The 26,829-nt window shown below is 25.8% G+C and overlaps 5 protein-coding genes and 1 long non-coding RNA gene across 13 annotated transcripts; 3 read left to right on the plus strand and 3 right to left on the minus strand.

Moving 5' to 3' along the window:
- Positions 1 to 1,793: 1,793 nt before the first annotated feature.
- Positions 1,794 to 3,382, minus strand: LOC130670785 (uncharacterized). 2 transcript variants are annotated; one of them, XR_008990428.1, is made up of 3 exons: positions 2,992 to 3,382; positions 1,986 to 2,647; positions 1,794 to 1,913 (listed from the first exon to the last, which is right to left on the minus strand). It is a non-coding gene; the product is annotated as an uncharacterized LOC130670785 (long non-coding RNA). The 2 variants fall into 2 exon arrangements; XR_008990427.1 differs by having other exon boundaries at positions 1,986 to 2,650.
- Positions 3,383 to 3,529: 147 nt separating this feature from the next.
- On the plus strand, positions 3,530 to 8,588 carry LOC130670775 (zinc finger protein 652-A-like). Of its 3 annotated transcripts, none has more exons than XM_057474287.1 (6): positions 3,530 to 3,689; positions 4,580 to 5,266; positions 5,332 to 5,562; positions 5,665 to 5,874; positions 7,200 to 7,856; positions 7,992 to 8,588. In XM_057474287.1, exons 2-6 carry the CDS (start codon positions 4,598 to 4,600, stop codon positions 8,256 to 8,258), a joined length of 2,034 nt encoding a protein of 677 aa, XP_057330270.1. In that variant the 5' UTR covers positions 3,530 to 3,689; positions 4,580 to 4,597; the 3' UTR covers positions 8,259 to 8,588. The 3 variants fall into 3 exon arrangements, with proteins under 3 accessions (XP_057330270.1, XP_057330268.1, XP_057330269.1); XM_057474285.1 differs by having other exon boundaries at positions 7,200 to 7,874; positions 7,992 to 8,586; XM_057474286.1 differs by lacking the exon at positions 3,530 to 3,689 and adding an exon at positions 3,716 to 3,826 and having other exon boundaries at positions 7,200 to 7,874; positions 7,992 to 8,587.
- A 217-nt stretch (positions 8,589 to 8,805) lies between these two features.
- LOC130670778 (bifunctional peptidase and (3S)-lysyl hydroxylase Jmjd7) lies at positions 8,806 to 10,756 on the minus strand. 2 transcript variants are annotated; one of them, XM_057474293.1, is made up of 5 exons: positions 10,599 to 10,756; positions 10,064 to 10,197; positions 9,507 to 9,986; positions 9,159 to 9,411; positions 8,806 to 9,072 (listed from the first exon to the last, which is right to left on the minus strand). In XM_057474293.1, the coding sequence occupies exons 2-5, from the start codon at positions 10,125 to 10,127 to the stop codon at positions 8,883 to 8,885; spliced, it is 987 nt and encodes a 328-aa protein (XP_057330276.1). In that variant the 5' UTR covers positions 10,128 to 10,197; positions 10,599 to 10,756; the 3' UTR covers positions 8,806 to 8,882. The 2 variants fall into 2 exon arrangements, with proteins under 2 accessions (XP_057330276.1, XP_057330277.1); XM_057474294.1 differs by having other exon boundaries at positions 10,465 to 10,691.
- Positions 10,245 to 13,038, plus strand: LOC130670784 (small integral membrane protein 8). Of its 2 annotated transcripts, none has more exons than XM_057474301.1 (3): positions 10,245 to 10,476; positions 10,551 to 10,672; positions 12,254 to 13,038. In XM_057474301.1, exons 2-3 carry the CDS (start codon positions 10,562 to 10,564, stop codon positions 12,410 to 12,412), a joined length of 270 nt encoding a protein of 89 aa, XP_057330284.1. In that variant the 5' UTR covers positions 10,245 to 10,476; positions 10,551 to 10,561; the 3' UTR covers positions 12,413 to 13,038. The 2 variants fall into 2 exon arrangements, with proteins under 2 accessions (XP_057330284.1, XP_057330283.1); XM_057474300.1 differs by having other exon boundaries at positions 10,246 to 10,432.
- Positions 12,813 to 17,898, minus strand: LOC130670776 (aspartate aminotransferase, cytoplasmic). 2 transcript variants are annotated; one of them, XM_057474289.1, is made up of 6 exons: positions 17,760 to 17,898; positions 17,518 to 17,649; positions 16,311 to 16,601; positions 15,682 to 16,216; positions 15,452 to 15,594; positions 12,813 to 15,376 (listed from the first exon to the last, which is right to left on the minus strand). In XM_057474289.1, exons 2-6 carry the CDS (start codon positions 17,630 to 17,632, stop codon positions 15,216 to 15,218), a joined length of 1,245 nt encoding a protein of 414 aa, XP_057330272.1. In that variant the 5' UTR covers positions 17,633 to 17,649; positions 17,760 to 17,898; the 3' UTR covers positions 12,813 to 15,215. The 2 variants fall into 2 exon arrangements, with proteins under 2 accessions (XP_057330272.1, XP_057330271.1); XM_057474288.1 differs by having other exon boundaries at positions 17,756 to 17,892.
- A 58-nt stretch (positions 17,899 to 17,956) lies between these two features.
- Positions 17,957 to 26,829, plus strand: LOC130670777 (DNA polymerase interacting tetratricopeptide repeat-containing, protein of 47 kDa). Of its 2 annotated transcripts, XM_057474290.1 has the most exons (7): positions 17,957 to 18,087; positions 24,342 to 24,637; positions 24,717 to 24,888; positions 24,983 to 25,175; positions 25,248 to 25,525; positions 25,599 to 25,760; positions 26,623 to 26,828. In XM_057474290.1, exons 2-7 carry the CDS (start codon positions 24,361 to 24,363, stop codon positions 26,723 to 26,725), a joined length of 1,185 nt encoding a protein of 394 aa, XP_057330273.1. In that variant the 5' UTR covers positions 17,957 to 18,087; positions 24,342 to 24,360; the 3' UTR covers positions 26,726 to 26,828. The 2 variants fall into 2 exon arrangements, with proteins under 2 accessions (XP_057330273.1, XP_057330275.1); XM_057474292.1 differs by lacking the exon at positions 17,957 to 18,087 and having other exon boundaries at positions 26,623 to 26,829.

Consider the following 26,829-nt stretch of genomic DNA (forward strand, 5'->3'; position numbering starts at 1 on the left):
ATATATATATATATATAATCTAAGATTTGCTGTTTGAAAATGAATGGAGAGTTTTGCCTATTTTTTATTTTCATTAGTTAATTTTCTTGCTTCAATAATTTGATATATTACTGGTTAATTATTATCATTATATAGGTAAATATTTTCAAATAAATAAATTATAATATCATATAAATACCGAGATTTTAAGGATTAAAATAATTACTATTATTATAAATTATGAGTATATATAATATTAGGGTGTACTAAAAAAATCGACTGTTTTTTTTTAACTGTTACGAAATTTGTAGTACATAGAAGAGAAAAGAAAATTTTGAACTTTCAATATTGACTTTTTTTAAGTACTTCATCGCATTTATTAATTTAATACAAAAATTTTTAAGTTTACTCAATCACCTGCGAAAAAAAATATATCATTGTGTATTATTTTACTAATTATACATTTTTAATCAAAGCAATAGAAATTTAATTAAAATCCGCAAATAGTTTTCTTTAGAAAGAAAAGTGTTTTTTTTTTTCGGTGAAAAAGTGTGGGTTATTAGTTTTTTAGTTGAGAACAAGTAAAAAATGAACACTCATCATTATATTCTCTCACTAAAAATTGAGTAATCTATAAATTCTTTCATTGAAATTTTAGATAATTTTTTTTTTTCTTACCATAGACGTTAAAATAAAAAATTTTACTTAAAAACCTGATGTTCCGAACTTATTCTTCAATAAAATTGCGCTCTGGCGCTATTTTTTTTTTGACTTTGGTTCAGCGTTGTTTTCGAAAAAAATTGTCAATGCACAATTACGTGGCAAAATTATTTTGTGATACATCGAACAGTCCAAAAAAAATTATTTTCTGTATTAAATAATTGAGAAATTGAATATGCATTGAGTGGTATAGCAAGCATTGAGTGCTATTTGTTGTTATATCAACAAAACATTATTAAAAGCTAAAATTTTCAGGAAAAATTTTATTTTTCATTGGACTACAAGTTTATTAATTGTGAAAAAAGCCTACTTTTAGAACATCCTAATACATATATATACAAAAATTTTGTTTATAATATAATTGCTCTACATCATACAGGTCAATGGGATTGTAAGTAAATATGGAACAAAACAGTGTTGATATGAATTGATCGGATGCGTCACGTAGCCATATTATTTTTTTAAATTTTATTTGACTAATATATATTTTCTTTCAGCTTCTAACCATTATAATAAATCTAAGAAAATTGTTTAAGCAGACGGTGCTCAATGTTCAGCAAATCACGAAAAAACTGGATTAAAAGAAAATAAATTATATATTCATAAAAGTATATATTAAATAACGTTGTAATTAAAAAAATATTTATTTATTTATCGATGAATTGCATGCTATACTTTTTTTTTAATACCTTTTTTTAAAAATAAATTTCTTTTAAACATCTTTGATAATGTAAATCAAAAATAAAAATAATTATTAAAATATGGATAATAAAATTTACAAATTTTTTTTAAACTAGATGTATTTGAGCAATGGATTTGATTATAGTAATTATCGCAAGATTAAATTAATTTCCTTAATAAGAATTAATGAAAAATTAATAATTAACAATAGTATTGTCAGCCATGACGCAAATTGTTCCGAAATAATTTTCCACGTAAGTTCTTTTGGTAAATTTCGATTATATTTGAGAAGAAAAAATAATAATGATTTTTATGATTTGTAATAGTAATTTGTAGATAGGTATAGTCAAGTAATTGTAAACGTAAATAATCGTAAAATGAGTAAGTAAAATGAAAACAATTATTCACCTTAATAAAATTTAATATTAATTATTATTATTATTATTATTAGTACAAAAAAATATATTTAGATTTTATAAATAAGAAGACATTCTTCAAATCACTGTTTTTTGTCAGTCGTTTTATCATAATTTCTGCAATAAAAGTCTTATAATTAATAATAAGATATATTAAAAAAAGATATTTAGAAAATAAACATTTCTCACCAAAATTAAAATTAATAAAATAAATACATAAATTTGAATTAAATTGAATCAAAGCGACTTCTGCGTCTAGCATAAGCACCCATACAAGCAAAAAATCCAATAATTCCAATGATTAATCCTAAAATAAGTGCTAATGTATCGCCAAAATCAAAGCCATTTGAAGCAGAAACAAATTCAAATGTCCAAAATATTGAAATAATAAAAAACCACAACATTTTTAAGATCTTATTTTTATTATTATTGTTATTCAATATCGATTATAACCAGCGGGTTGCCACTCAATGCTAAAGGATAGGGAGTAGTGTTGTAACATCGAATTCGATTAATCGAATAATTGATGTTTTTGTTTCGATTGTAAAAGATTCGATTAATCGAAAAACAAAATAATTTTTTAACATCGGTTCTTTCAAAAATAGCTTTCATTTAAGTTTGTTATGAAAATATAAATCTTTTGTTTCAAATTCAGAAATATTATTCTTCGTTCGAGAAAAAATATAGTAGATATAGATTTCCTTCGTCATTTATAACCTTTAAGTTCCAGCTTTCAACCTCTTTGAATATTTTGTTTATTTATTTGTTTGTTCTTTGAAATTTTCAATTGTTATAATCGATTTTTGGCGAGTCGATTGTACAACTCAAACGTTGTTCTCAAATAATCAATTCTTCTAAAAAAATTTTTTTTTTAATAAAATAATAATTTATTATATAACGACAGTCCATTTTAAAATTGGTTTAGTCTTGTTTATTTATTGCTTTAATAATATTATAATTAAATGAGTGTGAATGTAACAGATATCAGACAAATTCAAAATTAATAATGAATAGAGTAAATAATTAATCAAATAAAATTTTGAAATTAATAAGTGCATTTTTCATAAATATTATTTTTCTAATTATGTACTCTGTTTATTTATAATTTTAAACTTGTCTGATGTTTGCTACATTCACACTTGTTATAATTAAAAAATCAATGGTCATGAAATAAAATTTTTTAATAAAACATTACCAATCATATTTTTCTTTTTATGTATTAAATTCGTCCCATTTTAATTCGAATTAAAAATGATTTTATTTTTTTAACTTCCCGCTAAGAAAATAAAAGATTTTTGAAAAATTTGATGTTATTTTCACCCCGATTTGCGAAAATCGAGTTTCCATGCATGTCTTATTTTATCTTGTAAATTGCAATATATCAATATAAATACAATAAATTGAGAACCTCGAACAAACTATTAGTGGTTTCTGTAATTTTAACAGAGACAAAAAATTTTATATTTTTAAAAATTTTAATTCGTCTCCTAAAACAATGGTTTTATTTTATATTCTCAATCCAACAAAGAAAACTTTATTAATTTTTTTGAATGTGCAAAAGTGAATGAGTGATGTTTCACCATATAATTAAGTGTCAAAAAGAATGTGTATGTATAGTATGTGAAAAAAAAATCCTGTTATCAAGCGCCATCTGTAAATAAAAAACCCTAGTAATATAGAAAAATGATTGGTTAAAATTTATTAGATTGGTAACAAAAATATAGGGAACTTAAATGAAAAAGCAGCCATCGATAAGCATTTTATGATTATGGTGGCGTCACTCGATTAATGGGAAAAACGGCTGGACGCGTATCGACCGAGTAATAATTCATTAATATTTGCTGTTACTATCATTATTTAGATAAATTTATGGTTATTTAATCAACCAATTAGGTAAGTAGATTATAATAAAACTATTTAATACAATAAAGATATAATATAATTAGTTATTAAATATAAAACGCATGCACGGCTCAATCGTAGCCATTTTGCTATCCGTTGATAAATTCATGACATTCCCGTACCGACTGGTAAGCTTCGTTTGAAAACAAATTTCATTTGAAATAAATTTTTTTACTCATTATTTATAATATCTATAACATTATCTATTTTATAAACAATTGAATCGATTTATAAATTAAGCATTTCTATGACTATGTCACTGATTACGCATCATGCATCCTCCATGCTCCCTACTGGCCATTCGTTCTAATACTTTTAGTCCTCCTATTGTCACACTTTAACCTTTCAAAATTTATGGAGTCAATTATATTCATTCAATAATTGTTGTTTTTTTAATTTTTATTTATTTCTCCGTTGAGTTATTATCAATTTAAATATATACATAAAATTTCGATTCTTCAAGAATTCAAATACTTTTTTTTTATAATGCCTTTGAATAAAACAATTCATGCGATTCTAGCGTCATGTTTTGCCAGAAATCCTTATAATGAACCTGATATTGTTTATATTTTTCTAGTTTTGTAAAATAATTATGAAAATAGGTTTCATAAATGAAATAAATTTATAAATATATGATTATTATGATAGTAAAGTTAGCGGACATCTGATAATTTTTAAAACTTTGAAATAATAAATTAAAAATAAAAAAATTCATGTTCAGAAAATTCAAAATTCAGTTCATGAATTTTTTTAAATTTTATTGTTTTAATTAGTTAATTTTGTTATATGTAATAAAAAAATTGTCGTATGTCTGTTACAATTGAGCTTATATAATTATTTATTATTATTACAACGAGTGCTTAAGTAGAAATTGTATTTAGCTTTTAGGATTTTAAAGTATGGATGACAATAATGGAAAGTCAACAGCTATGGAAGTAGAAGAGTTGAAAGCTATTTTAGAATCTAAAGGTGGTAGTATTATGGAGGAAGAAATAATTTATGCAACAGTAGAAGGTGAAGACACTGAAGCTGCCGAAGAAATCCAAGGTGATGAAATAGTAGAAATTATCGAAGAGATTGAAGTTGTTGAGGGTGAAGATGAAGAAGAATCACCAAAGGCTGTTTCTGTAACAGAAAGTATTCATGATGAATCTTCACAAAGTCAGGACAAAGTAGAACAGATAACTGATAAAAGATCTGTTGATGATGATCATCAAAATAATTATACTCGACAAGTAGTTAACTATGACGCTGATGAGGATTGGACACTTGAAGAAAGTGATCCATTAGAATTAAAATCAAATAATTCAATTCAATCGTCTAAAACTAAAGGCAAATCTGAAAGCAAAATTATTACTGTTAATGGAAATAAAGTTGCAACTAAAAAAGTTGATGATGTTTATCGTAATGCTAAGTCTTGTAATTCAGAGTATGATGAAAGTATGAATACTAGATCTGACGATGATAATCATCACGAAATTGTTGAAAATGATTTGGTTTATACTGTATTGGGTGAAAAAAAAACATCTGATTCATCTAAACGTCAAGAAGATCCACGTTATATTAAAGTAATTATTTTTTATATTATAATTAATTTAATATAATCTAATTGATTGACTTTTTTTTTTTTTAGATGGAAAGATTAGATGAAAATATTACTGAAGAAGAAGGAACAATTTATTATGAAGATAGTGAGATGGGAACCTTGTACGTGACTTCAGCAGTCGATGATGGTGAACAGTATCAGTATGAAGAACAAGCTTTGGAACAAGAAGATCAAGAACAAGTAGAACAGCAAGAACACTGGGATGAATCTAATGAAATGATGATGGGGGAACAAGGAGGAGAGGAAAATCATCAGGAGGTATTATTAACGATATTGATACTGTTTAGTATCAAAATTTTAAATTTTTAATTTAATAAGATTTTTAATAAATAAATAGTAATTAAAATTATAATATTTTAGGGTCAAATATACTTACATGAGGATGAGGATGGCCAGCTATACTTCAAAGCTGACAATGGCGTTATGCAACCAGTCTATTTAACTGAAGATGGTAATTATGCCATTGCTGATACATCTGAAGATCAAGGAAGTCAGGAGTTGAAGCTGAGTCAGAAATCAGATGAAGCAGTTTTAGGTGTTCAGGACTTGGATTCTAATACACTGCGACAGGTAAATTTATTTTTAAACGATTTTTTAATTTATAACAATAAATCAAAAGACGTTTTTTTTTTTGTAACGTGTAATCGTAAAAACTAGTAAACGTACAGACGTGAAATTTATAGCATTAGATTCTGTGTGTTTTGGAGATGGTCTTAGTATATATAATTTAATTGTTGATTGATTATTTGTAACTTACTTTTTTTAGCTTTTAAAATTCAATCACTTTCAACTGTCATAAGGGTATTAAAATTTTATCAATTAATTAAAAAAAAAATTAAAGCATTAATTGAAAAAATATATATACGGTTATGACAGTTGAAAGTCATTGAATATTTTTAAAAAGTGGGGGACAATATCTTATAATACCCTTAAAAATAATAAAAATTTACATTCAATTTTCGCGCTTTATGTCAATTGTTTTTATTCAAACTGAATAATATGTTGATTGTATGAATCAACATAACGCTTACTGCAATTAGTTTTTTAAATAAATATCATTATTTGCTTGTTTATAAATAAAAAAAAAAATGAAGAAATAAAAATAACTAAATAATCAATATTAATAAAAGAAGAAACATTTATCGTGTTCACACTAACCGCGGAATTTACTGAATATATTCACGTAAAAATTATTCCGTAAAATTATTTCTAACTCTAAGAGCTACAGCCTTGAAATATGTTACGGATGTTCTTTATTCTACGTAGACATCCATATAAATATATGGTTTATAAAAATTAACTTCTGAAGGTGGTTGTGGAGGCGCTAAAGAGAACAAAGTCCCGTTTCTCATCTATAAGTCCAATACTTTTCGAACTTGGTAGGAATATTTTTCATAGTATACTTGGACTTACTAAGACCGGATGTTCCAAATATAAATCTCTAAACAGATTGAAGTATAGATAATTAATTAAATAGTTATCAATTAAATTGTCTATAGAAATTAAACTGAAAAATAAGAGTATTTACATTTTTAAAATCTTTTTTCATCATCTTGGGTGTGGATATTAAAGAAACCTAGTTTCCGTAGATATATATAATATATAAGAAACATACCTACCATATTTAAAGTCTGTTAGAGTTATAGTTTTAAAAAAAAGGTCTTTATTATTATTAACTCTCCTACAACTTTTTTTTGGGAGTCAGTTTTCGTAAATTCGTTCTTAGATAGTTACAAATAAACCATTTCTGCATAGCTGCGAGTAGAAGCTACGAAATTATACTAATAATTATAATCACAAAAAAAAATTATTACTATTTTAACTTACGCCCTGCAAAGTGGGTGGATAACGGCTGGTTTATAATTTTCAAACAAAAATTATTTTTATTTTTTCAGGGATCATCTACTTCGAGTCCAACTAATAATGACGTCGACAATGAGGATAATACTGTCACTATATCTTTGATTATATCAGAGGATGAAAATGGTTTGAAGAGAACTCAAGTTATTATTCCAACAGCAGATGCATTGAAGTGTGAAATTTGTCAAAAGAGTTTCAAAACTCAATTCCAATTACTCCGTCATAACAGATTAAAACATGCTCGTGAAGAAGATATCACAACCCGTAACTTCCCTTGCGACTTATGTCCGAAAAGATTTCCCGATCAAAATTCACTAGCTAAGCATCGGAAGACGCATACAGGTGATCGGCCATTCCAATGTTTAGAATGCCAGGAAACATTCCCAACTGCTCCTGCATTACGTCGTCATATGAGTTCCCATAATCCTGAATCAAAACCGTTACCTTGTATCTATTGTGGTCGTCGTTTTCTTGATAAGCCAGCACTTCAAGTACATGAAGCGTCTCATTTGGCTGCTGAACAACAACGTGGTCACACTTGTGACATTTGTAACAAATCTTTTATGACTCCAACTGATTTAATGGTACATAAGAAAAATCATGACCCAGATAAGAAATTTGATTGTGAAGTATGTGGTCGGGAATTCAATCGTCTTAATAATTTACAGCGTCACATGATGGTTCACCAACAGGTACGTGAAAAAGCTACGGTAAGTTATTCATACATAAAATTATCATTATCATTTTTCTATTATAAAATCTATCATTTTTCTTTTTTTGTTTTTTGTTATTAATGCATATTTTTGTCATTAAATTTTTTTCAACAGCAAGGACAAAGTCAAGAAATTTTATCGTGCGATGTATGTGGTATAACTTACAAATTTATGAGCTCATTGACCCGGCACATGGTAACATCACATATGAATCCAGAAAAGTTACGACAGCAAGCTGAAGAACAACGACGAAAACGTGAAAATAATTACAAACGTTATCTGGAGAATCGTAAAATGTATGAAACTCAACATGGTACTGGATACGGAAAACGTAGTTACAGAAGTGCTATAAGTAGTGATCCAGATGATGATTTTGCATGAGAATTATCGGATGATTCACTCGATGAGTATTCAAGTTCTTCAGACAAATGTCGATTAAATCGTCAAAATAAACGTAATCATTCTGTATCTTATAATAATTATAAGTGGCGTTACGGATATCAGTAATGCATTTAATGTAATAATAAAATCATTTATTATTGACAAAAAAAAAAAAAAGGATAATGAATTTTAAAAATGTAAAAGATACTACATTATTAGATATTCAGTTAAAAGTATATTGTTTAATCGAGAACATAATTTTTTTTTTTTACAATTAACATTTACACTTATTAAAGTTATTAAAATAGAACACTAGTTTTTAGAATTGAAAATTGATAAACAATATTAATTTGATCAATAATTATTACTATAAATATATAATCAATGAATTATAATTTTATGATAATTGTATGGATTTGAAATGATTGGACGGTTTTTTTTTTAACTGTTAGTATTTTAATAAGTGTGTTTTGCGGTAATTGTAAGCGAGAGAATAAATATTAAAATCTATGTGTATTTGTGTTTTTAATTTTTAAAATAATTATGATTAATTAATTAACTTTTAATGGTATGCATAATAAAATTACAAATATATGATTTGAGTAGTAAATTTTTTTTTTATTGTTACTGACATAAAAATTCAATAGATTTAAAATACGCATATTTAATATCATACTCCATATCATACCAAAAATTAATTGCTATACATTCGTGTGATTGTTGTACATGATGAAACCACAATGATGGAAGATAAAGTAAATCACCTGCTTCAACTTTAACTTTTATTGTTGTTGCATTTTTATATTCTGGATATCTAAAATTTAATTTATAATTATTTATTTATTCAAAATTAAAGTTTACCGTCACTTAAGGCAGACTAAAATTGAAGATTTTAATTACTTTTCATAGTTTGGATTTAACGGATCAATTGAAATCCAAGGTATTAAATTTTCATTATCAATATTATCTAAACATGTTGATAAATTAATTTTTTCATTAGCAATAATATCCCATTTATTGTTTGATTGTTTTTTATATACTGCTGATGGATATTTGTCATAAGGAATCCATGGTAAATCTGTAGGTGGATGTAAAATAAAAATTTTTTCTCCATTTACTACACAATATATGTTTTCATATGGATCTTTATGCACTAAAAAATTTAATTTCAATGAATATTGTAAAAATTAATTATTATAATAAAGATTATTGTGAATATTAAATATATAAAATAAAAAAAAAAATTACTTGATGTTACTGCACGTTTATCACCCATCCAAAAATTAATAGCATCAGGATTTTTACCAAATACATCATTAGCCCATACAAGATTATCAATATCTTGCCATAATTCATAAAAATAATTTTCAAAATTTGAATTTTGTTGTTGTATATAATAAATTTCATCATCAATGGGATTATCTAGTTTATCTAAAAATGAAGACATCTTCATTTCACGTTCTTCTGGTAGCATAAAATATTTTTTATTGTTATCAGACATTACGGCATCTGCATAACCATTTGGAGTAACAGCAACTGTTACTAATTTGTCTGATAATAATTTACGGAAATAATTAGCATTCCATTTATTAATTGCTGGCCACTTAGATACTCCATTTTTAACTAAAACTGGCACATTACGAGAGACATAATCACGATAAAATTTTAATGGATTTATTGCTATATGTTCTACATTTATTGTTGCTATTTCTTCGGATAAATATAAATCTAGAAAAAAAATATCAAATTAATTATTACAAAACTAAATAAATTAGTAAAAAAAAAAAATATGATAAATTAATTACCTTTAGCCTCTTGAGATAATATTTGAAACGCTTTATTTATCTTATCTTTTTCAAAATTCTCCATCAGTATTTAATTATTTTATATTATAAATAAATATAATAAATTTATTTAAATAATATTTTATAGTTAAACTCTGAAATGAATAATAAATTTTTTAATATAAAAAAAAAAAATTATACAGTTGTTTTGTTAGAAATGTTTTTTTGTAAGCAATAACTAGACATAAAAGTTTTACAATAAATATTGTACGTTTGTTGTTGAAAAGATTATATTTAAAATTATTGTTAGTAAAAAACAAATTATATATATAAAAATTGACAAAGTTAACAATAAAAATATATTATTGTAATAAAATATTTTTAAAAATAGTATGTATTACAAATATTGGAATAAGTATAACCTCTATATTGATGTAATTGTAATAATTTGTTAAGAATAATGATAAATAAATACAATTTTTTATTATATATATTTTATTTATTATAGGATTTAAAAAAATGGAAGATAAAGCAAAAAGTGAATCAAAAGTAGCACCTGGAGATGGTATACGCTCTCTCAGGAGTACAATGCTGTTTAAAGCTGTTAATTATGAATTATATGCACGCCCGGTAAAATATTTTTTATTTTTTATTCCAGTAATATGTAAAGAAAATTTATCAAAATTTTATTTTATGTACCATACATTTTTTTTTATATTTCAAAAATATCTTACAAAAAATCTATAGTACAAGAAAAAAAAAAAATAAAAATGTGCACATGTAGAAAATTACAAAAATAACAGGTGACATTTTTTTTTTTATAATTTATCGTTTTGGAAAAAATCAAAAAATTGATAAATGCCGAATAACTTCAGTATCATTTAAATTAACGTAAGGATTAAATTTCTTTATGACACTAAAATTAGGAGCAATTAAATTTTTTTTTTTTTTTAAACAAGAAAAGAAAGTACTTATAGAATATCGAAAAAAATACTAAAACCAAGACAGCTACCATGACTTAATCCAAGACTAAAACTAAGACAACGTTTTAGACAAAAAATTCAAAATAAACGTTAAATTGAAATTGAAACCAAATTCAAGACGAAATTCAAAACAAAATCCTAAACAAAATTCAAGTCTCAAACCAAGACGAATCACGAGACTAAAACCAAGACGAGATTTAAAACAAAATCCTAGACAGCAACCACGACTTAATCCAAGACAAATCCTAGACAAAAATCAAGACAAAATATTCAAGTCCCGAACCGAGACAAAATTCTAGAATAAAATTTTTTATGGATGACCAAGTAACACAGAGTCAACTTTAAGATGTCTTTTAAAGGGACAAGACAAATTTTTTTTTGTCTCAAAGTCATCTTTTTTGGTATAAATACGACATGCAAATGTTGGCTCCGGAGACAGAGACGAGTTGTGTTGTTTTTCCTGTCTCATGTCAATTGAAAAGTCGTTTAGATGACTTATTTTACCACTATTTGTAATTTACTTTTTGTCGTCACTCGTGTTAAGTCTTTTAAGTAGGTATTTTTTCGGTGACATAAATTTCTGATCGTTTTTTCAACATATTGATGCCTAATCGACAAGTCAAAAAGTAGCCTAAAAACTGATATTTTATAGATGTCACAAAGGCACGTATGCTACCTGGGTGGTTTTATTAGCTATTCGCCAATTCGAATGCATCAAAATAATTGACTATTTATATTTGAACCAAATTCTATATAAAATAATTTTTTTCAATTTCTAAAGCTCGTTTCTGATTGGCCATTGTGAATATTTAATAACTCCCACAATATTCAAAATTAATAAATATTGTTCAGGAACTTTATGCTCAGAATTATTCCCTCAATCTAAGTCTCTCTTGTGTAAAACTAATTTTGGAGAATCCTGTATATGTCAAACCTGATTAAAGAAAACAATTTACTCAATAATGAATAATGAATGTATATTTATATAGTATTAAAATCGAATTGTTTTGAACCATTTCTAATCTTTTTCAATTGTCTTTTTTAATCATGGAATAATTTTGAAAAATCTTTCCGTGTATATTCAAAAAATTTTATTCTACTTACAAATAACTTGTTTATAAAAATAATAAAATTGTCGAATGTCTGCTATTTGCAGTACCATGATTCATGATTCATAAATATTTATATTTTTGTATGTAATAAACTGTTGATATTTTATTTGTTATAGAATATGATAATAATGGCATTAGGTTTGACTGCAATGATTGGCTGTTCTGGATATATTTATTATATGCGATCAAAATATGAAGATATGGGTTATTATACAGCTATTGAATCCGATGGTAAGGAAACATTTAAAAAAAAAGAATCTAAATGGAGTACTTAATTATAAGCAGCTGTAGCGAATTAAAAAAATATTTTTTTCAATTTCTTAAATCGTATTCATAATAATTATAGGAAAATTTTAGTTCTTATTTGATGAAAATTGTAATGTTTACTATTATTTATGAAATATATTAGTGAGAAATGTAAATAATTATATTATAAAAAAAATAAACATTATTTATTCATTAATATATTTATTTTTTCAAACAAATAGCATTAGTTTTGTGACATAAATCTCGTTGTAAGCTCTCAAAATATTTCTACAATTAATATTATTAATTACACACATCTATCATGTCGTAACCACACAACATTTTTTAAATATATATATTTATGGAACTTGTAAATTTTTATATTTTATTTTAAGAAAAAAATTTTAAAAATAAAAATTTTTTCAGTGATTTCTCTTATATTTTTGTTTTTTTCAGTTATTAAATTTTTTTTTTTTTTTTTTTTTTTTGCAAGTGTAGATATTTAATTTGTGTAGAATTATAAAAAATATGAGTTTCTGATTAAGTAAATAACTGTTTATCGAAAAAGTCAGTGTCATGAATAAAACAATCCTTAAAGTGAAATGATACCGGACCTCTTTCTCACTCAGAAAAATAAACGAAACTATTTTTGTTGCACTTGTAAAATAAGTCAGAATTTTAAAACAATTTTTCTCGAAGACGAAAAAGAATTTATAAAATACGAAATTTTTAGCCCTCTGTTAAATTTATAGAAAACGCCAAAGACTCTCTATTAGACGTTTCAAATTTTGATCGGTGAATTAAATTTAATCAAAAATAGTTTACCGCTACTTCTTAACATCAAACGACAAATAATATTACATGTCCGATGAATGACATTTGATATTTTGGACTATATATTTAGTCATGTAACCAAAAAATTTGTTAAAATTTACATTTGTAATAAAATTATTTCACATAATTCAATAGTAAATGTTTTGAATCACCATGAAATTCATAAATTTTCACCGTATTTTTTTTTATTAAAAAACATTTAACGTAGAATACTTAAAATTTATGTGATATTTTTTCTGAGTATTTATTTTCAATTTGATATTTGTTTATACGTATATATTTGTTTGTATATAATCTTTAAATGCACTGAATCAGATTTAAAAATAACTATTCAAAAACTTTAATTGATTATCCATTATTCAATCTCATTACGATCAGTTATTGCTAAAATAGTTTGATCCTACTGCTGTTTCTGTAAAGTATTGTTGATCAACTTTTCTAAGAAGCTCATTGATTTAAACCCTGAATGTTTATTATCATTATTAAAACATTTATCAGGCGTATTAATATCCGATAATTTTACTGATTCGAAAATAAAATTTGTAAAATTTAATTTGAACATTTTATGTTTTGTTTTTAATTCAAGAAATTTAATGTAACAAAGTTGATACATTACGAGTAATCTATATGTAATTATATTGAGTTAATAAACATTGATATATGTATATATATGTATACGGAACTATTTATATTTCATTAAACAAATAATCTATTTAAACTCACGAGCACAATGTCAAGTGCTACGATTCTTTGGCACGTGGTTCAACAAAACATAAAAAATAACATAATACGGAATGCATCATAATATGTGTACACAATAATGCATTGTTAATTGAATTCTTTGTACTTTTTTTACCATACTAATATTTTTTTTCTATTTAACAAATCTCACAAACAAATTCTACCTTTACTTTTTGTTAAATTATTTTTTTTAATCTAACATCAACTTGTATATTAGGACTGACCTATTGATTAGGTTGGTCGTTAAAAATTAAACTTTTTTACGCGCTCTTTCTTATTCTTATTGGCTATCGTCCCGTAACGACCTTGTGGCATTCAAGCACTCCTTAAAAAATTGCTTTCATGGACAAAAACATGAGGGAATTTCTATACAAAATGAAAACAACACGCGCCACAAGAAGATCGATGTTTATTTTTTGCCAAATCCATGGAAAAATCTTACGAATTATGCAGATTTGGAAGAAACTTTAAATAAATAATTTTATAGGAAATTTAATTCTTTGCAAAGCATCACACACATTTTTTAAAAAAATGGGTATTTATAAAAATATTAGAAAAAATTTTCGTGAATCCTTTATAGTGAATACTTTAAGAAATCTCAAAAATAATAATTAATTGCATAATACTTCTTATAGTGATGGACTATTTTTAATAATATAAAACATAACATTAATTGATATTTCAAAAAATGTTTCTTCTATTAACTAGGTCAGATTCACGAAAGTTTTTTTTGAATATTTTTAAATATTCATTCTTTGAAAAAATGGATATGACATTTTTTATAGAGAATCGAAATTCTTGTAAAATCATTTATACGAACTTTTTTGAAATCTGCATATTTCATAGAATATTTCCATGGATTCATAAAAAAATAAACTTTGATTGCCTTGCGGCGCATGTTATTTTCATTTAAAAAAAAAAAAAATTTTTTTAATATTTCCCTCATGTTTTTGTACGAAGAAAAAATTTTTTAAGGGACGCTTGAAGAAATTTAATTTTCAACGACCCCCTAATATTTATATTTCTCTAACATGTCCGCTATCATATACGTATATAAGAGGATAGTTTTTCTATTAATTATTGTTCTCTTTGTTTTTATTATTTATCTCGATTCTCAACCGTTTGATGTGAATTGTATCGCTAAACGTAAAACTACAATTTTTGTATACAAGACACTTAATGATATATGGTCAAGAAATAATATTTTTTATTTTATTTTCTCTTTATTATTGATTGAATATATTTTTGTGGCTGAATTTAAACGGAATTCTTCGTTGGATCTGAAAACAATGTAACAGCATCATGAATAGCATTAGCCACATAGTCGATATTTTTATCAGTTAATGCGCATATATTTATACGTCCACTACGAAGCATGTAAATATGATAGTGATCCTTTAAATGTGCAACTTGTCTTTCTGAAATTTATAAAAAAATATTTTATGTAAAATAATTAATAATAAATAAATAAATTTATATTTTAAATAATTTACCAGTTAATCCAGTATATGAAAACATTCCTATTTGATTGATAATATGATCCCAATTGCCGGGGGTTCTCAATTTTAATAGCCTGTCATACAATGCTTTTCTCATCAGTTTTATTCTGTCAGACATAACACGAATGTGATCTTTCCTGTAATTAATTTATACGAATAAATTTTTTTTATAACAAATATGAGATACATAAATAAAAAAATAAATATATTAATTAAAAATTTACCATTCGTCATGCAAATCGTCGTTCCCCAAAACAGTAGCAACGATACGAGCACCATGATTTGGCGGGTTACTGTACATTCCACGAACGATTAGTGTCAGCTGTGATTTAACTTGTGCTATTTCTTTAGTATTATTCATAACAACAACGAGATTACCAACACGCTCATTGTATAAACCAAAATTTTTAGCAAAACTTTGAGCACAGAAAAATTCAATTCCACGCTCAGCAAAAAGACGAGGTGCGTATGCATCATGATCAACATCCCCACTGGCAAAACCTTGATAAGCACTATCAAAGAATGTAAACAATCTTTTTTGTTCAATTACATCAGCTATTTGTTTCCATTGTTCATGAGTAGGATCACATCCCGTTGGATTATGAGCACACGCATGAAGAATAATAACTGAATTTTCTGGTGCATCTCTTAAATCTTGTAGCATACCCTCAATATCAACACTACGTGTTTCTGCATTCCAATACCGATATTCACATCCTTTTTTAAAGCCTGCGTTGGTAAATACCAGTTTGTGATTTTCTGTTGTAGAAGAATAAATAACATAAGTTAATATAATTTTTTAAAAAATAATAAATAGTTTTATTATTATATGTATATATAATTTTGTATTTACCCCACGTAGGTGTACTGTAGTAAAAAGTATCATAATGAAAAATACGTGAAAGAAATTCAGCTCCAACACGTAAACATCCAGTGCCTGAAAGCGATTGTATACCAAATGCTCTGCTTTGAAGAATTGCTTGGGATTTTTGACCCAATAGCATAGTCGTTGCAAGTCGGCTGAATGCCTCTAAACCTAGAATTGGAAGATACTCATGATTTTGAACATCGTCTTCAGCTAACATTTTCTCGACTTTTCTTACTGCTGGCAAAACCCATGGCTTTCCTTCGTTGGTTCGATATGCTAAAAGGATTAAATATTTATTTATTTATTAACGCTTTCAGCAATTTACAAATTTTACAGTTTACATTCGCGTTATCACAGTGCGAATAATAACAAAAAAGAAATAACAAATGATCTTGAGGAATAAACCACAAAAAATAAACATATATAGTAGGGTGAGCCAAAAAAACCAACCTTGGTTTTTTTGGCTCACCCTATTATATAGTCATATAGTTTAAATTATTCTTAATTATTGGACTCAGCTTTCATTCTATTTTCCATTTCTACTTGAATTGACTTTTTGAATGAGTTAAGCGACCCACCAAAGAAATTTACAGATTTTGAGTATTCATTGACTAGTTTAAAAATTCTATTCCTGGGACCGTTTTGTATAAATGACTTATTGGAGTATGGAACTTCTAAGAGTCTATTTTCCCTTAGATTCTTATTCGAGATGCTGAACTTTATATCTGACAATATTTCTATATTGATTTATAATTGAATAGTATCGGACAGGAATTAATTCAAATATGTTGCTTTCATGTCGTTTATTAATGTGAAGTGATAATTAACTACGTGATAATGTTTCCTAATCATGTTAATGATAATAAAAATATTATTTTATCATGGCTCTATCTGCATGGGTTATTACATAACATTTATCTTGTATTATTTGTGAAGGTTAAATTTAAGGTCATTTCTATTATAGATACCACAAGTTAGTTATAGCCGACAGTTCACTTGATGGTGTAAATATGTAATAAAAAATACATTGAAAATATTTATTTAATTTAATAAATTAAAATTTATTTGTTAATTACAAGCTTCTTTGACTTTTTGTTTTCGTAAAATTTATAATGATAAAAAATTATGAATTTCGTAAATCAGTAAAAGATAAAAAATAAGAAAAAAAAAAAAGTAATAATAATTAACTTACCACCAATAACAAGGCTGACTTTATTTTCAAACTTATCATCGACAAATGTTTTTTGAAGTGCAAAAACTTCAATAGGTGGTCCCAATTCAATACCAGTAAATCTAGATATCGACATTTTTTGTCTAATGTGAACTAAAAAATTATAATAGTTTGTCAATTTATAAATTTTATTTATTTACTAATAATTCAGTTTTCTTAATTTTATAAAAATATTATTTTATTTAAAAGTGTGACTTACATACTTGGTAGATTCACGTGATTTATGAAAAAATACTGATTATGATAATTCAGCTGATATTTCTAGCTCTGGAGTAAAATTGTAGTGGGAAGAATTGAGATGGACTTGTCAACATGTGTCAGCAATGATGAAAACATAAATATTATTCTAGTAATAAAATTATATTACTATATGCCAGCAGTTGCCGTGCTCTCTGGTGGTTCATTCATAAACACAAGTCGAGTAAAAAAAAAAAAAACACCAGTGAACAACCAGCACATGTGTTGTCTTTAACATAACCTATTATTTTATCCAATCGTTGTCAGATTGTAGATTTGTCTTATTGCAATTAGGTAAATAAAATTTATATTTATTTATTATATGATTTATGACAGAAAATAAAATACATTTTTAATAATTTGAAAACTCCACAATCTTTAAGCTTGCGTGCTGTCAAATGTAATTCTCACAAATTACTAACTTACCGCTGGTTGCTCATACATGAGTGAATTCTAAAATAACATGTGCGCAATGACAGGTTGATTGATCTCTAAATTTGATCAATTTGTTTAATTGTAACTAGCAGTCTTATGAAGTAATTGAATTATAACATTTAAGTACTTTTTAGGTAATAATAGAAATTATAATTTTAATGGGAGTGTAGTTTAGGACAGTATAATTTAAATTCAAAGAAAATAGGGAAAAAATTAAGTTTTTGAATGTTGTAAGAATTTAAATACCATAATAATTGTATTATTAAAATTTCATATGCTGTCAAATTATTTTTTTTTTAAATATCGACTTATAATTTCGGTTTAGTGTTTTGCATAACCTAGTTTTATTTCACTTTAAACGAAGAAATCGCCACCTAGTAGTCAGATTTGAAGGTAGATTTCTCAAAAACAATTTTGGGTGCTCATAAAAGCAGAAGATTATTACAAAATTAAAACTAAAAACTAAGGATGTGCGAATAATTAAAATTTTTCGATCTATTCGTATTTCGTAATTTTTGAAATTTTAGTGAGTTTTCAAATTATTTGAAATATACGTTATGACAACCAAAGTAGCTCAGAGATAATTTTAAGATCTCCTAAAGATCTTTTAAAAAGGGCAAGTCAAATTTTGTTGTGTTTCAAGGAATAGTTTTTTTTTTTTATATAAATAAAAGGTAGAGGTGTTGGTCCTAGGAGTTATAGAAAATTTGTGTTCTTTTTCTTGTTTTAAAAAAATCATCTCAATTGAAAAGTCGTTCAGATAACTTGTTTGATAATTATTTACAATTACCTGTTTGCCGTTTGTGTCAAGTCTTTTAAGCAGATATTTTTTTTATGACACAAATTTCTGATTGTTTAGCCAACATTTTGGCGCCTCATCGATAGGTCAAAAAACATTTGCTACTTGGGACGTTCGGCTTGCTGTTCTGATCATATTTATTTAGCGTACATTTACGTCTGTTTTTTTGCTCTGAACTCTGGTCTAGATTAGTTAAAATAGATGGAGACAATACGTACTCTGAGCAATAAGACGAACTTGCCATTAGTTTTTGAATTATTCGTAAATTTTCGTATTATTCGAATACTCATTCGAATTTCAAACATGAAATTTTTATCTAGCTTGTAATTAAGTATAAATTACTTTTATTTTTGTGTATCGAGAATAAGTATTCAAGAAAATATTAATGTCTTAATGTAATACAAAATAAATTACCATAAAAAAGGCAGTTGTTACTCTTTTGAATAACAGAGGTGTACCCGTCCCATAAATGCTTCAAGTTAGGAATATAACAGTCCTGAAATAAGTTTTTTACGAGGGACACTACAATCGGTGGGTGCAATCTAGTGGCGAGCACCGAACTACTCCCGTTGTTGTTGGCTAATATCAAGACTTAAACGAAGAGAAGATTTTTTTGGAGAAAAGATAAATATGGAGGAGAGGAAGTTATGGTGCTAGGCAGCAGCAGCGAGAGTAGTTCGGTGCTCGCCACTAGATCGCACCCACCGCTTGTAGTGTCCATGGTAAGAAATTTATTTCAGAACTGTTATATTCCTAACTTGAACCATTTATAGGGCGGTTTACTCGCTGTAAATTAGCTGAGTGACGATAACCTTTTTTTGATAGTAATATAAGGTATCCTGTATTACACTATGACATTAATGTTTCCCTGAACAATTGTTGTCATAGTATAAAAAAAAGACGGTGTCAAGGAAATAAATTACTTTTCTAAATATGGATTTATTTAATTGTCAAATAAATATTTTGTAATTTTAAAATGATATTTTATTATTATTAATAGCTCATTTTCTAAGGCTCACTAATATATTTTATAATGACTACTTTATAAGCTCTACAGGTAATTAATTTAATTGTATGCTTGTTACTTAACGCGTAATTATCTTTACTAAATATTATATAGTTTCTAATAATTTGTTTTGTTGGCCCTGATTGAGAAACCTAATTTGAAATAATTCAAATACGATCCGAAACAATTCAAAGTTGGCAAAATTCACTATATATAGATATACACTTTAGCATGGATTGAATCATTCCAAATGAGATTTCTGAATCAGGGGGTGGATTATAAAATATTTAGCTAGAACGACCAAATATATGATTGGCATTGGGCAATCAAATCATTTTGTTGTCATAATTCAAATTTAGTTGTCAGAAGAAAATTTTTTTCTCAGTGTATGAAATTGTTAAAAATGATCATGATATAAAAAACATGAAAATTTAAATTAAATCTTGGTTTGTTAGCTTTTATTTGCTTTTAACAAAATAAAACTGAGTACTTTTCATTAAAAGGTTATTAGAGAAAGGGGTCAAAAAAATTTTAAAAAGTCACTATTTCTAAGCTAATCTTATTCGTATTCCGTATCAATGAGATGTTTTTTGTTTTTATATTAAACGTTTTTGAGGATGTTGTTTTGAATTGATTTTGTTTTCAGTACTTAAATTTTCAAGCATAATAATGTCTGATGTTTGTATTTAAGTACTTAAGAAAGTATTTTTTACCAGTACAAACTTCGATAAAATACTTCTGATAAATTGCCGACAAAAACCTGTTTATAAAGTTTTTTTTTTCTAATTTTAATCAAGCTTGGTACGTGTATTTAAATACTTAAATGTATACGTCGATAAAATACTTTTAATCAATTATCCAGATAATTTAAATACCTTTTCAGTATTTAAAATATTTCTTAAATACTGATATTTAAAAATTTTTGCAAATGGTTTTTTTTATAAAATGCATTTGTATTTTAATACTTCTGGAAGATATTCTTTATTAGACTGGCGATGCAGTTTGTTTACAGAGAAATTTTTTTTGAACGATTCGTTGATCTCAGTTTGAATCAAAAAAATTTTTTTTTTTAAAACATTTTAATAATTTTTTTTGATTTCATTAATCGAATAATATTTTTTTCAACACTTGAAAATGAAAAAAAAAATATATATTTTTAACTTCTATCATTTTATTGCTACAAAAGTTTTTCACCGTCGTAAGACTACTCGTTACAATTATTCATTTATTAATTCTAGAGATATTGCGTTACAAAAATTATTCTATTTTTTTTGTCTGATTAAATCAATTCATTTGAATGAAACCTACTGCAATTTATTATGATCTAGATCTTAGTAAATTTGTAAAGTTGTTGGAAAAATAGTTAACTAGATACGTAAAAAACCAAAGTTATAAAAAATTGGATTTAATGTAACCAAGAATTGATTGATTAAAAATATAAGTATTAATGAAAATATATGATCAAGGGAAAATTATGAAAAAAGATATCATTTTGACCTAATTAATTTTTTTCGTATTCTTTGATGTTTTCATTAAAAGAAGAAAAAAAAATCTACAGCTCAATTTACTTTGGCATGTAAGAATTTTTTCTTTGAGAGTTTTCTAGAACTTATTTTTAATCGCTTAATTAAGTTGGATAAATAAATTAATTAAAATGAACAGAGCAAAATATTAATATTTGAGTAAGTTATGTTTGTTTGAAAACAATTCAAATTATGTACTCACAGGGCAGACCCCTAGGGATCATCGTGCTTACACTGAGAATAGTTTACAGTTGCAAGTAAATATAATATTATTATAGATATATGTCGTGGCAATAAAATTATTTATCGAATCAAGTAAATGACCTATCTTCTCGAATTAAATAGACGTTCACTTGCTGTAATCAATGTTCTATTAATTCAATAAATTATCCATTAAGTAATCGAATTTACTTAAATTTGCGATTAATTTTTCTGTTTAGCGGCGCTGCTGTTGATTTTTTTTTCATTTTACAAACCCGTATAAATTATTATAAAATTATAGTTTCCCAATATTTCTTAATTAATTTGAGTCAAATAAAAAATCGAAATGAAAAATTTTGAAATAAAAACAACCAGAATCATCCGTTTTAATTTTTAATTTTATTTTTATTTCTTAAATTTTTATAAGAAACTCAAAAATGTTACGTTTATTTTTGAATATTTATTCGCTGACTTAAATTATCTATTGAAAGAAATCAAATTTAACGCTGCAACAAAGTTATTTGACTGGTCAAAGTAAATAAAGCCCCACTTTCTATAATTACAAGAAAAAAAAAATCGAACTTAAAAAGTTGTCGACTTCGAAAATGTAAATTTCACTAAAAGTATTATTGATTATGATGGACTTAAAATTATAAATGTAATAACTTTTTTAAGCTCATTGATCTTGTGTACGCCAGTAAATTATAGGACTAATCCACAGGGTATATCGATTGTCACAATTTCTTTTGTTAACAAAAATTGATTTTATCAAATATTTTATGACCTCATCTGGCTCCCCTCGATTACATTCGTAGTCGATTTCAAATAAGGTGACTTCTAGTGATAAAATCATGTATTAGGATGATAATTGCCACTGGGGAAGTTAAGTTCAGGGGTTGAATCATATACTCCGAAATGAAATGAGTTGTTGATCTATTGATCAATCCTTGTCAGATCAACTGTTGCATTAACGTGTGTATGTGGTAATCAATGATTTATTCCGAATAAATTTACTTTGATTAACGCATGATAACTCCTTAAATTTTACTTTATTGTAATTTAATTTTTGTTGAATTCTATATACCGTTGAGCCATAGCACTAAAAGACAAAATAACCTTTGAAGATATTGTTTTTTTTTTTCTATAAGAAATTATGCTACTGAAAATATTCAATCTAATATATTTTTAATGTGAAAACTTGAAAGCTTTGTTTACTATGATTTTCTAATTCGGAGAAATCTAAGTGTAGTTCACGATACGATGATCTTATTTTTTTTTTTTTAATCAGTAAATAAATTTCGATTTTTTTCTATTAAGAAAATTATTCTTTGAGTTAGATATCGTCGTTTTCAGTATCAAACCCTTCAGCTCAATTTTTATAAATTTTAAAGAGGAGCCAAAAAACTGTAAAAAGATATTTTCGACTTAAAGCAAAAAATTTGTAGATATGCATAAATATTTAGACATTCTTATCCAGAATAACATTTCCTCAATTAATGTGCCTATGGAAAAAGTATTTTTAGTAGATTTCATGGAAATTCGGCTACTAATTTTTGCCATCCTCTATCATAATTAATCGAGTAGGTTCCGAAAGTATGCGATATGACGCGTCTTGTGGCGATGATGGCGTCTACAGATTGTATACAATTCTAAGTAGATCTTAATGAAACTTGGCATACTTATTATTTGGTTGAAAATCTAGGTCAAGTTCGATGATGAGCCCCATCAGTCAATTGGTTTGGAAATAATAGATGTATAAATTTTTCCAAACTTAGGAAAAAACCATCTTTTGTTGGTTTTTATCTATAAATAACTTTAAAACTAAAACTTATAGTGCATTACCATACAAAATATTTTAAAGATTATTTCATTAACTTCAATTACTGTTACTCAATTTGTCATTTGGACTATTTCTTTATAAATTTTGATGGCGTTGAAATCTATAAAAAATGTTTAAAAAAAATTGTTTTTAATTAGTTTTTATTGGAAACATTGAAAATTAATGAATAAATAACGAAAAATCTACTTCTATTTCGGTTGTCGAATGGTCTTTTTTTATTTTAATTTCTGAAAATATCGATTTCCTAACATTTTTTCGTCAAAGATAGGTGATTTTCTTGCGATAACTTTTATTATTTTAAATTCGGAATAAATGTGTAACAAGCACAGACAATTTTTATTACGAATATTGATTACAGAAAATGTCAAAATGAGATTTTCATAAAAATCTGTAATTAGGAGGTTTGCTAATGAGAACAACGATATGAAATTAATAATAAAATCATTTATTTTTATTTACTACTTAAAAAAATATTGATTTTAGCTGTTTTTTTTTCTTAGTTCATAAACGAGAATTTCTAAACACATTTGCAGAATTTTTAATTCTTATTGTAAAATTGTATTATTACGGGTTACTTATTTTTTATGTTACTTTACATTTGCATAAAAGTTTAAAAATTACGCCGATACAGTTGGCTTTCGTATTATTTATATTAAAAATTTTATGAAATAAAACTTAAATATCTGATTTCTGAGTACTGAATTATACGATATTTAATTTTTTTAATTATAAATAATTTTTTAGATATATTTTATAACTAAGTATGTCTGAAGATATTGACAAAAAAAAATCTAATGAAAAAAAATGGACTGATGAAGAACGCTTAGAGCTTGCCGCAAAACTTGATAATGAACTAGATGAATATATAAATAGTTTAGAAAAAAAAAAATATACAGAAGGATGGCCAGAAGATCGATGGCAAGAAGAGATGGAGAAACATCCGTTTTTTATGAAAGAAATTCCTGAAAGTGGAGAAGTTTCTCCACTCATGGAAGGTCTTCAGCAATTGAAATATAGTGAAGAAGATAATACTCCAGATGGTTTTTTTTATTGTTTATTAATTTATTTGTATCCTTAAAAATATTTATATGTTATCAATATTATGAATATTTCTTCTAGAATTGGCTGCTAATTATAAGGAAGATGGTAACTTTAATTATAAATATAAAAAATATCGTTTAGCAATTTTGAGTTACACAGAAGGTATTAAAACACAGTGTAAAGATGATAATATACGAGCACAACTGTACAACAATAGAGCAGCCGCTCATTTTATGTTAAAAAATTACCGGTAAATTTGATATTTTTTATCTTAATATTAAAAATAAAATAATTTATTTGATGTTGTTATTTTAAATATAATCGAAACTGTATAAATTACAAAGGTCGAGTTTAAATGACAGTAAACATGCTATGAAACTTCAACCGAATTATCCAAAAGCATTGTCCCGAGCTGCAAGCTGTTGTTATTATATTAAAAATTATGATGAATGTATTGAATTCTGCAATAAATATATCGCTGAAAATGGACCGAATGCGGAAATTTCAAGCTTGATGACAAAAGCCATTCTAGAACGAGTAAATTTTATTTATTTACTATATTTTTAATAACAATATAATTGGTTTTACATTTTAATTTACTTTTTTTAGAAACAAAAACAGCGTATAGAACGATTAAAAAATAAACAAGAAGAAACGGAAAAAAAGAAAGAGGAAAAATTATTACAAGCAATAAAATCGCGTAATATTAAATTTGATTTTAATGATAAAAAAATAGTAGACATGAAAAATTTAGAGCCACAAATTCCGCAATTAGCTGAGCATAGAGTACGAATCGATACCGATGATAGATTAATTTGGCCTGTTGTAATTTTGTATCCTGAAACAATGCAAACTGATTTCATTCAAAACTTTCATGAAAATACTCGGTAACTAATATTTTTTTAAATATATATATATATATATTTAAGATATATATTAATTTTTATTTTGTCTCTCTAGATTTATAGATCAACTAGAAGAAGTTTTTACAGAACCTCCTGAATGGGATATCGAACGGCGCTATAATCTTTCTAATGTAAATGTTTATTTTGAAGGAGATAAAAAAACAATTCATAAAGTGGATATTAATCAAACATTAGAGTCAATATTAAAAACCAATGGGTATATATTTTTAGTCTTCTAAATATTAAGTTTACAGAAATAATAAATTTTATTAAAATCTCCTTATAAAAAAATCTACGTGGGAATCCAGCTTAGATTCCCATGAAGATTCTCATATAGCGTTTTCGTATGGATTCCCATATGCTTTCCTATATAAATCCAGCATAGATTCCTATATAAATTCTTACGTGGATTCCCATGAGAATCTACACCATGCAAAAATTCAAATGGGAACCTTGTTTAGATTCCTATGTGGACTGATACATGGTTTACCATGTATATTAAATTTTTACATAAAAATTCAGATACTCAGATTCCTATATGGATTTTCATTGAGAAGGTTCCTTCCTTATCCTATTCAATTCCCTTCTATTCTAATGCTCCTTCCCTATAATACGGTAAAGTGTGGAACGCTTCACGTATATGTGTGTAAAAACACATACTCTTTCCTGCTTAACAGCATTATTTAAATTATTGGAAAAATGTGGAATGCTAAAAAATAATTTAAATAATACTGTTAAGCAGGAAAGTGTATGTGTTTTTACACACATACGGGACTATATACGTGAAGCGTTCTACACTTTTCCGTATTCTGACATAAGAATTCAGATATCCAAGTTCATGTATGAATTTTTTGTATGGGAATCCATGTTCCAACAGTTTTCTATGTGGGAAGCCAGGTATCTATCGTTGTCCATAAGAATTTCCGGTATAAATCCGTACTTTTCTATGTTGATTTCCATGTATCCTTATCTACATTCATAGTTTCCTCTATGGATTTATATGGATTCCCATATAATCCGACAAAGATTTTTTCGGAAGTGCATGTTCTAATTGAATTAACATTAATTTTTTTTTTTAGATTTATTGTGAAAGCAGGAACTCCTTCATTTTTTATTTTGGTTGCCAACAGTGATGCTGAAAAAAAATTTTTAGATAATTACAAATCTTCAATGACATTGTGATACATGATTAATAAAATAAAATAAAATAAAGTAACTTATCCTGAATTAATATTATGAATGTGTTTCAATATTTTTTAATAATTAAAAAATTGATTTGGTTGAAT

The sequence above is a fragment of the Microplitis mediator genome, chromosome 7 (genome assembly GCF_029852145.1).
Source record: "Microplitis mediator isolate UGA2020A chromosome 7, iyMicMedi2.1, whole genome shotgun sequence".
Lineage (NCBI taxonomy): Eukaryota > Metazoa > Arthropoda > Insecta > Hymenoptera > Braconidae > Microplitis > Microplitis mediator.

What these genes read in the sequence shown, in the direction of transcription:
- LOC130670775 (XM_057474285.1), top strand. Translation starts at nt 4,598, where the DNA reads ATGGATGACAATAATGGAAAGTCAACAGCTATGGAAGTAGAAGAGTTG. An exon ending in AAGATCCACGTTATATTAAA is followed by an intron (nt 5,267 to 5,331) that starts GTAATTATTTTT and finishes TTTTTTTTTTAG; the next exon opens with ATGGAAAGATTAGATGAAAA. An exon ending in GAGAGGAAAATCATCAGGAG is followed by an intron (nt 5,563 to 5,664) that starts GTATTATTAACG and finishes ATAATATTTTAG; the next exon opens with GGTCAAATATACTTACATGA.
- LOC130670778 (XM_057474293.1), bottom strand. Translation starts at nt 10,127, where the DNA reads ATGGAGAATTTTGAAAAAGATAAGATAAATAAAGCGTTTCAAATATTA. An exon ending in ATTATCTCAAGAGGCTAAAG is followed by an intron (nt 9,987 to 10,063) that starts GTAATTAATTTA and finishes TTTTTTTTCTAG; the next exon opens with ATTTATATTTATCCGAAGAA. An exon ending in TAAACGTGCAGTAACATCAA is followed by an intron (nt 9,412 to 9,506) that starts GTAATTTTTTTT and finishes TAAATTTTTTAG; the next exon opens with TGCATAAAGATCCATATGAA.
- LOC130670784 (XM_057474301.1), top strand. Translation starts at nt 10,562, where the DNA reads ATGGAAGATAAAGCAAAAAGTGAATCAAAAGTAGCACCTGGAGATGGT. An exon ending in ATGAATTATATGCACGCCCG is followed by an intron (nt 10,673 to 12,253) that starts GTAAAATATTTT and finishes TATTTGTTATAG; the next exon opens with AATATGATAATAATGGCATT.
- LOC130670776 (XM_057474289.1), bottom strand. Translation starts at nt 17,632, where the DNA reads ATGTCGATATCTAGATTTACTGGTATTGAATTGGGACCACCTATTGAA. An exon ending in GACGATTTGCATGACGAATG is followed by an intron (nt 15,595 to 15,681) that starts GTAAATTTTTAA and finishes AATTAATTACAG; the next exon opens with GAAAGATCACATTCGTGTTA. An exon ending in TTCATATACTGGATTAACTG is followed by an intron (nt 15,377 to 15,451) that starts GTAAATTATTTA and finishes TATAAATTTCAG; the next exon opens with AAAGACAAGTTGCACATTTA.
- LOC130670777 (XM_057474290.1), top strand. Translation starts at nt 24,361, where the DNA reads ATGTCTGAAGATATTGACAAAAAAAAATCTAATGAAAAAAAATGGACT. An exon ending in AACTTTCATGAAAATACTCG is followed by an intron (nt 25,526 to 25,598) that starts GTAACTAATATT and finishes TTGTCTCTCTAG; the next exon opens with ATTTATAGATCAACTAGAAG. An exon ending in TCAATATTAAAAACCAATGG is followed by an intron (nt 25,761 to 26,622) that starts GTATATATTTTT and finishes TTTTTTTTTTAG; the next exon opens with ATTTATTGTGAAAGCAGGAA.